Genomic DNA, 13,735 nt, shown 5'->3' on the forward strand with positions numbered 1-13,735 from the left:
AAAAAAAAAAAAAAAAGGTCTCAAATCAAGTTATTAAGTTAGATCCATGTCCAATGAACCTATATCTAAAATTTCAAGTGTTTAGACTCATGTCCAAGGAACATATATCTAAAATTTCAAGTGTTTAGACTCCAAATTGTCGGAGGAGTTTGGTAGAGTTCTCAAAAGTCAAATCGTTGAACTTTGACCCCTTAACAGCCAAATGTCTGGTCGAAATCCGATCACATACATTTTCCAAAATCTCAGTACCCTGTATATCAAATTTTGAGTCTGTAGACTAAAAATTGACAGTTATTGCGTAGGGAAATGTACACAGACAGACACACAGACACGGAAGTGAAAATGTGTGTGTGCGTGTGTGTGTGTGTGTGTGTGTGTGTGTGGACACTTCTCTATTTATATATTAAACAAATTTTTGATCTACAGACTTGAGGTTTGCTATATAGGATATTCGGACATGTCGAAAATTTTTAATTGGCTTTCATCCGAAAAAAAAAAAAAAACGTCTGCTACGGGATCAAAATTTTTTAAAAATTGGTACTTCCGGGGGGATCGTGGGATTTTTATCTTTTTTTCACGACTGCGCATGCGCGAATCGTCCACATTAAATTAAAAATAAGTAAATTTGAACGCACTTTTTAAGGACTGTGAAAAGCTACATTAATGGCTATCGTACTGAACCGTCTTTAAGTTTAGGTTCTGGTTTCAATCACATCTCCAGTATTTTTTTACCTACAAGAAATGAACTGTTTAGAAAAAAAAAACATATTATTCGCGTGCACATGTCTTAGTTTCTTTCCGTTTTATTTTTATTTTATTTTTTTTTTTTTAAAGAAATTTAACGTTATGTTTAATATCGGGCATCGCTGGTACATCTTCTAGAATATATATATAAATAAATATTTAGTTTATTACACACACACACACACATATATATATATATATATATATATATATATATATATATATATATAGGTCGTCCACATACAGTACTGCTTCGTTGTATCATAACACATCAGTGCGGCTAGACTAGCAGCTTTCCCTAGACGAGGATTTAACCTACAACCATCCCGTTGATAGTCGGAAATATATACCATTGGGGGGAGCGGCTTTGCTTGGGCGTAAAATACGCTTAAATATGATATTTCAATTTGTCCAGATTTGGTATATATTATTATAGTCGTGATTTCAAAGGTAAAAAAAAAAGTATCTGGGTGCCATCAGCCAGAATCGAAACCAAAACTGTAGAATTTAAAGCTGGTAACGTTACTATGTACCAATGTAACACGCATATGAACTGATTAAAAATTAAAAATAAACTAATATGAATGTACAAAATGTTTAACGATTTTTTTTTCAAATGTGACCCATTTTTGAACTCTTAAAAACTATTTTAACCGGCTAAAGACCCATAAAAAACGGCCCATAACAAATCCAACTATTTGAGGCCCCTATCGACGCTCTGCGACATTTAGTTTCGAAGGAGATAGTTTGAAAATATAGGGACAGACACAGGCCAACCAACATATATATATAAAGGAGATTAGAACAATAGTCTAAAGAGCTGAGTGTATTTCAATGCAACAGTGAAATTACTAGTTTAATTAAAATACAGGAAAGAGAAAGTGCTCGTTGTAATTTAGATATATAATAAGCTCGATAGGTAAATATCCTAGAGCTAATTCAATATTAAGTAATGTGATTGATAATTTAAAATTTAAAAATCAAATTATAATTAAATTAAAAATTCGTTTCATAAGAAGGAACAACAACAAAATCAATTATCTGTACGATCGTTTCGGAAAACAATGCTTTTTATTGTGGTAGACATCAAGTTACGGACATTAATTATTACATATAGTTTTTTAATAAGCAAGGTCTCCTCGTCAGCAAATTTTGAAGGGTTTTATTATGATTTTGTTGTTGTTCCTTCTTATGAAACGGATTTTTAATTTAATTATAATTTGATTTTTAAATTTTAAATTATCAATCACATTACTTATATATATATATATATATATATATATATATATATATATATATATATATATATATTATTATTATAGAGGGAATTAAACCTGGAGTCTAAAGAGCAAAGTTTATTTTAATGTATAGTAAATGCATTAATACTTTTAAAAGAAAACAATGCCCATTGTACTGTAGATATATAATAAGCTCAATAAGTATAGGTATTCTAGAGCTATATTAATATTGAGTAAAACGATTCATAATTGTGAATTAAAAATCTGTCTCAAAAGGAAAGCAAACAAAATTAACCGCGACGGATAGGAACTTCGAATCGCTTAACTGTATTCTCAGCAATCACTGCCATCCGTAGTTGTTGTCGTCTCACCAGGTTTTGGGCAAGTAAGCCTCTGGCCGGCTTTGAGTAGGATTGAAACCGCTATCTTCCGACAATGCTCATGGGGAACCGTAGAGATTCAACGTCTCTATCAATTGCGCCACGGGCCCCGAAGGGCGATCAAGGTTGGATTCTTTGATCTTATAAATCCACGTTTATTTGCTATCTGATCTTCCATAGTCGGATCCGTACCGAATGGTATATATATTATTTTAATTGAAATTCATTATTGAGATGAGTTAGGAGATTCGAAGTTCCTATCCGTCGCGGTTACCACCTGACGAAGGCCAGAGGAATAGTTGTCCGAAAGGTCGTGAAACAACAACTAATAAAGACGAGAATAATAGTCCGCAATAAATAAATTAATATTGTTTTGTTGTTTGGGGAAGTGTTTTTTTTTGTTTGTTTTTTTTTTTTTTGTTTGTTTTAGATGTGAAACATTATTGGTTTCTTTGCAAGAAATTTATCATCTTACTCGCCCTCTCTTTTAATCGAGGCTTAACAGCAAAGAATTCTTGTACGGCTAAAGATGTAAGTGAAGAACAACGTGTAGAAGGTCGAAATGTTAAACTCACCATTGGGCGGCGTTTTTTGGCAGAAACAAAAGATATTCGCAGTTCTCGAAATAGACTCGCAGTATTTGTTCATGCTTCAAAAAATGTTTGTGTGTACATGGATTGTAATGTCTAGGTAGGCCGACTGCGTTCTTGTATAGATCATCATTTTTTACCTCTTCGTTTATCCAGTGCAGGGGGCGGGGGGGCATTGAATTACTTAGTTTTTTTATACTGATGAACAAGATCTTATCAATGCCCGCGGCTGCTCAAGCATAGATGTTAAAGAGATGAACGATGGACTGTTTTAATATTTATGCACGACCAATTAAAGCACGACAAATTACGACATAAGAAATTGAGGCGTGATAAATTGAGGCAATACAACTTAAGACATGACAAATATAGGCACGACAAATTGGGGCACGAGCAATTGAGGCACGACAAATTGGGGATGATGGATTGAGTTAGGATAAATTGAGGCACGACAAATTAAGACATGGTAAATTGAGGACGACAAGTAAAGTCATGACAAATTGAGGCACGAAAAATTAGGACATGAAAAATTGAGGCACGACAAATTAGGACATGCCAAATTGAGGCATGACACATTAGGACATGACAAATTGAGGCACGACAAATTAGGACATGACAAATTGAGGCACGACAAATTAGGACATGACAAATTGAGGCACGACAAATTAGGACATGACAAATTGAGGCACAACAAATTAGGACATGAACAATTGAGGCACGACAAATTAGGACATGACAAATTGAGGCACAACAAATTAGGATATGACAAATTGAGGCACAACAAATTAGGACATGACAAATTGAGGCACGACAAATTAGGACATGACAAATTGAGGCACGACAAATTAGGATATGACAAATTGAGGCACGACAAATTAGGACATGACAAATTGAGGCACAACAAATTAGGACATGACAAATTGAAGCACGACAAATTAGGACATGACAAATTGAGGCACGACAAATTAGGACATTACAAATTGAGGCACGACAAATTAGGATATAAAAAATTGAGGCACGACAAATTAGGACATGACAAATTGAGGCACGACAAATTAGGACATGACAAATTGAAGCACGACAAATTGAAGCACGAAAACTTGAGGCACGAAAAATTGAGGCACGACAAATTAGGACATGGCAAATTGAGGCACGACAAATTAGGACATGGCAAATTGAGGCACGACAAATTAGGACATGGCAAATTAGGACATGGCAAATTGAGGCACGACAAATTAGGGCATGGCAAATTGAGGCACGACAAATTGAAGCACAACAAATTAGGACATGGCAAATTAGGACATGGCAAATTAGGACATGGCAAATTGAGGCACGACAAATTGAGGCACGACAAAGTGAGGCATGACAAATTTAGGCACGACAAATTGAGGCATGACAAATTGAGGCACGACAAATTAGGACATGACAAATTGAGGCACGACAAATTGAGGCACGACAAATTAGGACATGACAAATTAAGGCACGACAAATTGAGGCACGACAAATTGAGGCACGACAAATTGAGGCACGACAAATTAGGACATGGCAATTGAGGCAGGACAAATTAAGACCTGATAAATTTCTCTCAACAATCTTTTTTAAAATATAAACAAGCTTTGTTTTCCAGACTTAAAAATAAATGTTTAGGAAAAATCGAGTCAAGCTTAAAAAGGAAATGTTTTCTTAAGTTTAAAGTTAATTTTTTGTTTTTTTATCGTAAACGTTTTTTGCTTTTTATAGTATTATTTTTTAATAGTTAATTTTTGTATTTAAAAAAATGAATAGTGAATATAGTAGAAAAGTATTTAATTCTCCCCAAATCCTGACCAGTCAATCTTTAAAAAAATGTTATTTTTAAAACATTTAAAAAAAAAAAAAGAAAGAAAAACATTCTGTCAGTTGGTCTCAATGCAACTTTGTCTAAGAACTAACACTCGTTGTGTCAATTTCAGTTGCAAAACAGACCAGGACAAAAAAGAAGAAGAAAAAAAAAACTCCAACTCTCTTGTTCTTTATAGCAACAACGTTTATTTCCTCATTCTCTTTTTACCGCTGTGACGTCGATCACGTGATCGTCTTCTCAATGTCATCAGAAGAGGAAAGAAGATGCTAGGTAACATATTAGAGATGTTACGTCTAGCGTTATCAACATTAGGAATGAAAGATTGTGGTGTGACCGGAAGATAGCAAAACATAGTAAATGTGGAGGCAGGAAGAGGAACTACAGTGATTAAGGTGATATAAACTTCGAAATACATAGATATGAAGAGCATATTTATCTCGCACCCCTAATTGATGTAATCTCCCTATTAAATCAACGATTAAATATATATGCATTAGTATATAATCTTTATATTGTCACGTTTCTCTCCTATATAAGTCCCACTTCAATTGTTGAGCATTGCATCATCCGGATACGTCTCTTTTTAAGATTTTTCTAATTTTTTTTTTTTTTTTTTTTACTCTCCTGTATATATAATATATATATATGTGTGTTTTTGTGTGTGCGTGCGCATACATACTAGCAGGGGGCACACGGCTTTGCCTGTGGGTAAAATACGCTTAAGTATATTTTAATTTGTCCAGATTTTGTGTGTGTATATATATATATATTATATGTTGTTTTGTTTTGGTTTTAGCAATATGTTTTGAATGAATTCAGTTATTTACGAAATTGCATTTTTACCTAAATGCGAGTTGGGAATAATTTTCCCTTTTTAACCAATTTGGTATCGCCACATGGGGAGCGGTATATATATATATATATATATATATATATATATATATATATATATATATATATTATTTTTAAAATGTAATTATCCACGAACACGTGTTTCGTCGTCTACGACTCATCAGAGTGTCTGTATTTTAAAAATAATATATAATATATATATATATATATATATATATATATATATATATATATATATATAACTCAATGGAGTTTTAACAATGGTTAATACAAGAGTGCTCAATACCGAAGTAGGGCAAGATATGCATTTTACTTGTTTTACATAAACATTTATATGTCGCTGCACATTCATGAGCATGTTTCGGTTAGCCATTTACTAGTAACTAGAGATCTCTTCAGGCGATATTGCTTCTAAAAAAACTTAGTCAGTAATCTGTGTCTGTATAGATTTCACATGAATGTATAGCGTCATATTAATGCTTATGTAAAACAAATAAAAAGTGTGTGTGTGTATATATATATATATATATATATTATACATAAAATGCGTATATAGTTTTGTGATTTGAAAATGATAATACTCTTGTTATATTTGTATTAACCATGATCTACACTCATGAGACACCAATTAAGCAGAATTCTCTGAATTTTAATTTATTCTTAAGATTCCTTAATCATAAGCCTTGCATATTGACATTTTCTAGCATCAAAACCATGTAATGGATTTGAATCCAAATTGGAATAAAGAAATCAAAATCCAAACGTAGATTCCATGAACAAAGTTTCTTTCTTAGAAGTGCATGCCTGTGGAACTGTCTTCCGTTTGCCTGTTTCCCACCTGACTACAACTTGAATGTCTTCAAGTCCAACAGAAACAAATTCCTGATAAACCGTCCCCTTAAGTAAGACACTTTATCAAATCTTCATTACTAACGATTACTGCGATATTATCCCATTGATTACTGTACACGCAATAACCCTTATCCCGAGTGGCTTCCTGGCCATGATAGGTAGTGACTTCCATGTAAAAAAAAAATAATAATCTAGAATTGTATCATGGTTCTTATTCGTCGTTAAAAAGCATTTAAAAAACTGCAAAAATATACACTTTGTGCATTTAACTCGGCTCAAGACGCGTACGCTTCTTGTATAATTATGAGATCTTGTCCAGCATAGGTGCTTTCAGCATCGAGTTTCTAAGACCTAACCATAAACAAACACCACGCAGTATCGCCATATGCACTTCATATTATATATTCGTTTGCACGTTCAAATAAACCAATTTCTTTTCTCGTAGCATATGGTCTTTTGAAAAAGGAAGAAATCGTTCAACTAAAAGCGAATAGTATTAAAGATTTAATCCTGTTCATTGCGTCTTTGGTTGAGATTGACTGGGAGGATGCGGAAGGGTCGTGTGTGTGTGTGTGTGTGTGTGTGTGTGTGTGTGTGTGTGTGTGTGTGTGTGTGTGTGTGTGTGTGTGTGTGTGTGAAACGTCCAATTAAAATATTTCGTTCTGCTAAAACCAATACAAACACGGACAATCGTCCCCGATTTTCCGAGAAACTGTCCAAATATTTATAGTTACACATACGATTATGTACTTTCGCCATATACGTGAGTTTATCACTGTATCGACAGAGACAGAAATAAATTAGTACGAATTCCCCCCCCCCCATACTTATTTATATACTAGCTGTCCTGTATACAACGTTGCCCGGGAATGTCTTAAATTTAATATTTGATTCGTCACATCGTTGTTTTTATTTTGTATCTTTTTTTTTCGTTTTAACAAACTAACTGGACGCCCAGTGTTGCCCGATTGTGCAATACGCTTAAACATTATATTTTGATTCATGCAGATTGAGTATGGATTATTATAGAACGAATATCATGAGGCAAATTTACCCTGTGGACTACTTCGCAAAAAATAAAAATAACAATAATAATGCCATTCATCAAATTCCGTCTGTTTACAATATCCCATCAGCTGATATTTAGGGGTTGACGATCTTTATAATAATCTTTATTCTCTTATAGATAAAAAAGAGGAATTTTTACAGGGGAATATGTTATGTTACACCGGCCAAGGTTACACTGGTATAACGTAAAAATAGTTTTAGATGGGAATATTTTATCTATAAGAGAAGACTATTTTTAAGATCGGATTTTTTCGATTTTCGAAACTTATCGGATGAATTTCTGCACAGAACATATCTAAGGACACTGCCAGACATATAAATTACCATTGTGCGAAATTTCCAAAAGATAGGCTCAGCTATTTCGGAACTTATGAGGAAGGAACTCATACACACACGTACACACACACAAAATGACTTTCATATAATAGTATAAACAGACATCACTATTTTTTAACAGGGATTTTTAAGTTTGGTTTAACTAGCGAGGGGTGGGGCCCCTGTCTTTGCCCGGTCGTAAAATACGCTTAAATATGATATTTTAATTTGTACAGATTTCGTATATTATTATTATAGTCGTGAATATTGTTGAGGGAAAATATTTTTATATAAGATAATCCCAGCCAAATAAAATAGGTCAATATACATTTCCTCTGAAGAGATTAGCCATGCATTGAAAATCCATGGATTAAGGAAAGAACTTAAATTTCGTGTATTCCGTGCATCAAATAATAAAGCTGTGTTTAAAATTTTATATTTTTACTGAAAAATATTTAAATATAAATCATGCAATTCTCTCTCTCTCTCTCTCTCTCTCTCTCTCTCTCTCTCTCTCTCTCTCTCTCTCTCTCTCTCTCATATGAGAGAGAGAGAAAGATAGATTTATATATAATTATTGCTATAATAATTTATATATAAAAAGCACAATTGTCAGATAGAAATCCCGAATATATATATATTGTTTTTTTTTTTTAATATAATTATCTACTGACACGTCTTTCATCCTCTACGACCTATCAAAAAAGCGCCTGATGAGTTGTAGACGAAGAAACACGTGTCAATGGATAATTATATTTAAAAAAAAAAACAATATATATGCCGCTCCCCATATAGGGGTACCAAATTGGTTAAAGTGAAAATTATTCCCAACTCGCATTTAGGTAAAAATGCACGTTCTTTTTTTTTTTTCATTTTTAACTGTTATAAACATTTTACAAATACTTCTTTGCATTTTTATACCCACCGTCATATAATGCAGTTTCATACAATGCTTAAACAAGCAATTCTTTAGCTTTGCCATATGTATAAATTTGCTAACATATTTCTTTCCTCTGAAGATAAGAATTTTGCATTCGTAAAAACTCTGCGGTATAAGGATTTATTAATTATCTTAGTTCGAGATATTCTGTCGAAAAATAAATTTTACAAGAAAATATTAATTTACGGTTTACATTTATGCTTCTTATATCAAATTCTACTTCCTATTGTCGTAATTATATATATATATATATATATATATATATATATATATATATTGATTTATAGTGTTAAGCATAGGATTGTACATTCAAAACAAGGCTCTCAAAATGTATACTTGAATTGCCCGCAGGTATTCATACCGTAGCGGATGAAGTATTTCGTAAAATTCAGGTAGGTTGTTCTTGTTTTGTCGGACACTACGTTGTAGAAGTGTTAATTTTATGTTAGTCTTTGAGATGAGAATTGATAATTAATTAGAATTCATCACTGAGATGGTTAATTTATATTATTTATCTATCATTTATTGCGGACTATTATCTTCATTTTTTAGTTGTTTCATGACGTTTCGGCCGACTATTCCTCTGTCCTTCGTTAGGTGGTAACCGTGATGGGATAGGAATTCCGAATCTCCTAACTACATCCTCAGCAATTACTGCCTTCCATAGTTGTTGTCGTCTCACTACGTGTTGGCCAACTAAGCCCATGGCTGGCTTTTAGGTAGGAATGAAACCGCTGTCTTCAGACAATACTCACCTGGAACCGTAGAGATTCAACGTCCTTATCCGCTGCGCAGTGGATGAAGATAAACTAAAAGATAAGCGGATGAACTAAAAGTTCAATATGTTTTTGTACTAGATTAGTCAATACATTTAAAACTACCAGGTCGCAAAATATGCTTTAAATATATTTAATTTATGCAGATTTCGTAATTATTAATTTAGATCAAATTTTTTATTGAATAATTATATTGCACCCACTAGAGAGCAGTGATATCCAAATTAAAAAAAAATGACTTGAATGGCATCAACTAGAATCGAAACCAAAACATTTAGCACACCAGTAGCATTTCTTACTATTCTAGCTATTAAGAAATAGATAAGGATTTTGGTTGGTTGTTTTGTTTTACGGCATATCAACCCTTTTCAGGTCATTTAATGCCGAATCCAGTGATTTTGAAAAAAAAAAAAAAAAAAAAATTTATAGAATTTTTTTTTTTTTTTTTTTTGTGTTTTCAAGTCAGTTTCTATTTAACCATAGTTGGGACCCTTACAGGTACTACTACACCGGGTAAGAGTGGACCTGGGAGCAATGGCAATTAAGGGGTTGCTCGACACTCCCCTAAAGTCCGCAATCTGGGGCCTCACCATAGGATATAGTTTAAGGTCATATCCAGGACCCAACAGATAAGGAAGAGCATTAAACGACTTGTCGACCATCGAAAAAAATCCGATTAAAAAAGTAACTCTCTGATTCTGAACAAAGTTGACACCCTTATACCGCCTAACATCACAAGTGTATGTGAGAAGTTTTCTTTTTTTTTTCTTCACCGTACAAGCAAAACGGTCCGTTGCATAAAAATCAACAGTAGGTTATTTGATAAGATAGGGATGCGTTCGAAATGAATGCTTTTGTTTAAACCACAATTGAACCATGATACTGGACTTTTTCCTTTTGAACTTTAATTAAAGTGATTTTATAAAAATAATTGTATAAACTCAACCGAGGTGGGTCCCTGACTAGAACAGACAATCAATCGATATTATTGGAAAATGGGCGATTTTAACGATTTCAATAACAATAAAAAATATGTAAAGTGTAGGTTGCTCGTTGATCATCATTCAACCCGAGCAACGTCGGGTCTCCCTGTTTGTATAAGATAAATGTATTGTCTAACTGTTATTGCGGTTGTCGTAGTCTTTCTTTATTCTAGGCTTTGTTCTATTTTTTTCGTGTTTCTCATTCTTAAGCACAAAATTAGAAGATGGCACGAACACTCCATATAACACATAACATAACATATAATAATATGAGCGGGGTAAGCACTGCGCTATGGTAGCCTTGTGGGATCCAATTTCAGAAGTTCAAGGTTAAAAGGCGAATCCATTTCTTTTCGACTACCTGAGGTAAATCACTTTAGCTTTAACGCCTACTCTTTTTTGCAGTATCTTCTTTCGTATCATTCGAGAAGGCTACTCAGACGGTTGTGTCCGACATTCCGAAATCTTTTTTTTATTTTTTTTCTCGTTTATTTTTATACCTTTCTCTCCACTCTCTCTCTCTCTCCTCCCTCCCCCCACCCCTCTCTCTCTCTCTCTCTCAACATCACTCACCTGCCTATCCCTCTGCCTCCCAACCAGAAAAAATCTCTGCGAAACGCATCTGCTAGCCGAGCCGTATTCCAGCAATATCCCTTTTCAATATCTCTTCACCGAGGAGGCGTTAGCGAAACTATTCGACATCACGGCGACTCTGTTTATATCATCTATCATTATATCGGTTTTATCGTACGCAGGGGCAAGTGAGGTAAGACGTGGGGCTTCGGACAAAAAAAAAAAAAAAAAAACGCTGGGGCTCCGGATTCGAGGAACGTACATGTTAACACCGAAGTCAAAGGTCCACAAACATCGGTATGTCCACTAGAAAAAAAAAAAAAAAAAAAAAAAGCCAATACGGAGAAGACGAACCGAGAAAAGAAAACCCAGCTGTTTTATTCCCTCTTTTGTCCAAGATAAAGAAATAAACGATTCTAAATTCGGCGTGTGATCTACGTGCCGAAGATCATCTACTAAGACGTGTGATCCACATGCCAAGTGTGATCTGTGACGATGTACTACATAAATATTTATAACCTATCAGTAGATAGACCTAGCGTTGCCCGGGATCTAATGAGAAACATTATGTCTATTTTTTCTCAGAACACCAAATTATTTTATATTTATGTAACGTCACAATTTCTCGGAAGAAACTACGTGTATTTTATGAATGGAAGACTTGTCCAAAGACTAAAACTGTTAGATAAACTTATAGTTAAAGTACCATACCGGTCAAAAGAGGCATCTACGTTTTATTCTTGAAGGAAATCTCCAGGCTGTATGTGCATATTTAACCCACTACACTTCTGTAAAATTGAGCAACATGGGCGATTACTTGAGATTTACTGGGTTTTTTTCTGGTGATTATGGGAAAACTATGAGTCTATTTCTAGCTTTTTCCCCCTTTTTTCCTTTCTTTTTTCTTTTTTTTTTTTACTCATGTTCACCTCTTACAAAGCATATCGCTACTTCGATGTAAGTGGCTACAATTTGGGGCCATGTTTAGGAAAGATTAACAAGATATTTGTTTATGTTACATTTAAACTTCTGCATATCAGTACAGTCAGGGAAGCCGGCAGCAGGAAGGGAATTCCAAAGTCTAGCTGTTCGACGGGAAGAAACTATTCGAATAGAAAGCTTTCTGGCATTTAGGGACATCAACATTGAAGGGGTGAGATCTTGTTGCTAAGCGAGTTTGTCGGGGATATGTACGTCGATGGGGTACAAGTGGAACGAGTTCATCAGAACACATTCCATTAAAATGTTTGTAAAACAGGCACAGTGACGCAACATTTTTTTTACATAGGCATCACCACTTATCAAGGCCCAGGGGCGACTCGGGGATAAGGATTAAAGAGTGCACAGTAGTCAATTGGACAATATAGTAATTGTCAGTAATGGAAATTCAGTAAATTTGTTAACTTATATAGAACGGTTTATCAAGAACTTGTTTACATTGGACTTGAAGACAACCATATTGTAGTCAGCTGGGAAGCAGGAAAACGGAAGACAGTTCCACAGGCGTCCAGTTCTAAGAAAGAAGCTTTGTTTATGGAATCTACGTTTAGGTTTAGGCACCGATAAAGAGTGGGGGGATTATTGATAGTGTTTTCAGCTAGATGAGTGTTTCTTGTGAACGTTTAGCGAAGGAGGGGCATAGATTGAAGCTCTGTCGAGCACTTGCCATGAAAATAACGATAAAGGAAAGACAAACTCGCAACATCTCTTCTGTGAGAAAGAGGTCGCAGGGCAGAGAAAAAACAGCATCTCCTACGAGGCTACGAAGTCTATTTTTAACTCTATCAAGGCATGATAAGTTATTTCTAGCAGCTCCTGCCCAGATGTGGCAACAGTACTTCATCCTTGGACGAACTTGGCTCTTATATAGATAGAGAATTGCATTGCGGCGATGGGACAGGGGCTGGAGCTTAGTTGATAAAGTGGGGCCGATTAGATTAACAACTCTTTTTTTGGACCCTATCTAAGAGGGAGAGACTAGTGGTAGATGCACCAGCCCAGATGTGGCAACAATACTCCATGTATGGGTGAATGGTGGCCTTGTCAAGGTACATGGTACTCTCGGGTGTGAGTAGCCTTCAGCTCCATAGACGGAACCCACCTTCTTTGCAGTAGCCTTTGCAATGTCCTCTATGTATTTGTTCCAGTTCATATTGCCCGCAAATATTAGGCCGAGGAGTTTGAAGGTAGAATTCTCAGGTAGGGGTCTATTTGTCGTGGATATAGGCGGTTGGAGAGGCGTCTTGTAATTGTTAAAGGAGAGCAGCTTAGTTTTACTAGCATTAAATGTTACCATCCATTTACGGCTCCATTCCACTATAATCTGGAGGTCATTTTCTAACGATTCTGCCATTGTTTTAGATTTATGTACATCTGTTCTTCCCTCCTGCATATTAATCAAATGCTTTTAATCAAATAGTGAATATATATATATATATATATATATATATATATATATATATATATATATATATAAATTTAAAAAATTGTTCTCCAAAATTACTGGATTCGGCATTAAATAACCTGAAAAGGGTTGATATGCCGTAAAACAAAAATAACCAATAACCATCACTTCTCTGCG

General features: G+C 34.6%; 2 protein-coding genes across 25 annotated transcripts in view; both read left to right on the forward strand.

Annotated features, from left to right (window-relative positions):
* LOC145297924 (uncharacterized) overlaps window positions 1–4,840 on the forward strand; it is a 6,762-nt gene extending 1,922 nt beyond the window's left edge. Inside the window, exon 2 of the mRNA XM_080144262.1 lies at window positions 3,443–4,840. Coding sequence (XP_080000388.1) covers window positions 3,443–4,505 — 1,063 coding nt within the window. The 3' untranslated portion in view covers window positions 4,506–4,840. The remainder of the gene's footprint in view (window positions 1–3,442) is intronic.
* The window catches only part of LOC145297783 (FH1/FH2 domain-containing protein 3-like), a 760,653-nt gene that overhangs the window by 123,836 nt on the left and 623,082 nt on the right, over window positions 1–13,735 (forward strand). The gene's annotated exons all lie outside the window — the stretch shown is intronic.

This window comes from Euprymna scolopes, chromosome 18 (assembly GCF_053919585.1).
Source record: "Euprymna scolopes isolate OS-2025 chromosome 18, ASM5391958v1, whole genome shotgun sequence".
Lineage (NCBI taxonomy): Eukaryota > Metazoa > Mollusca > Cephalopoda > Sepiida > Sepiolidae > Euprymna > Euprymna scolopes.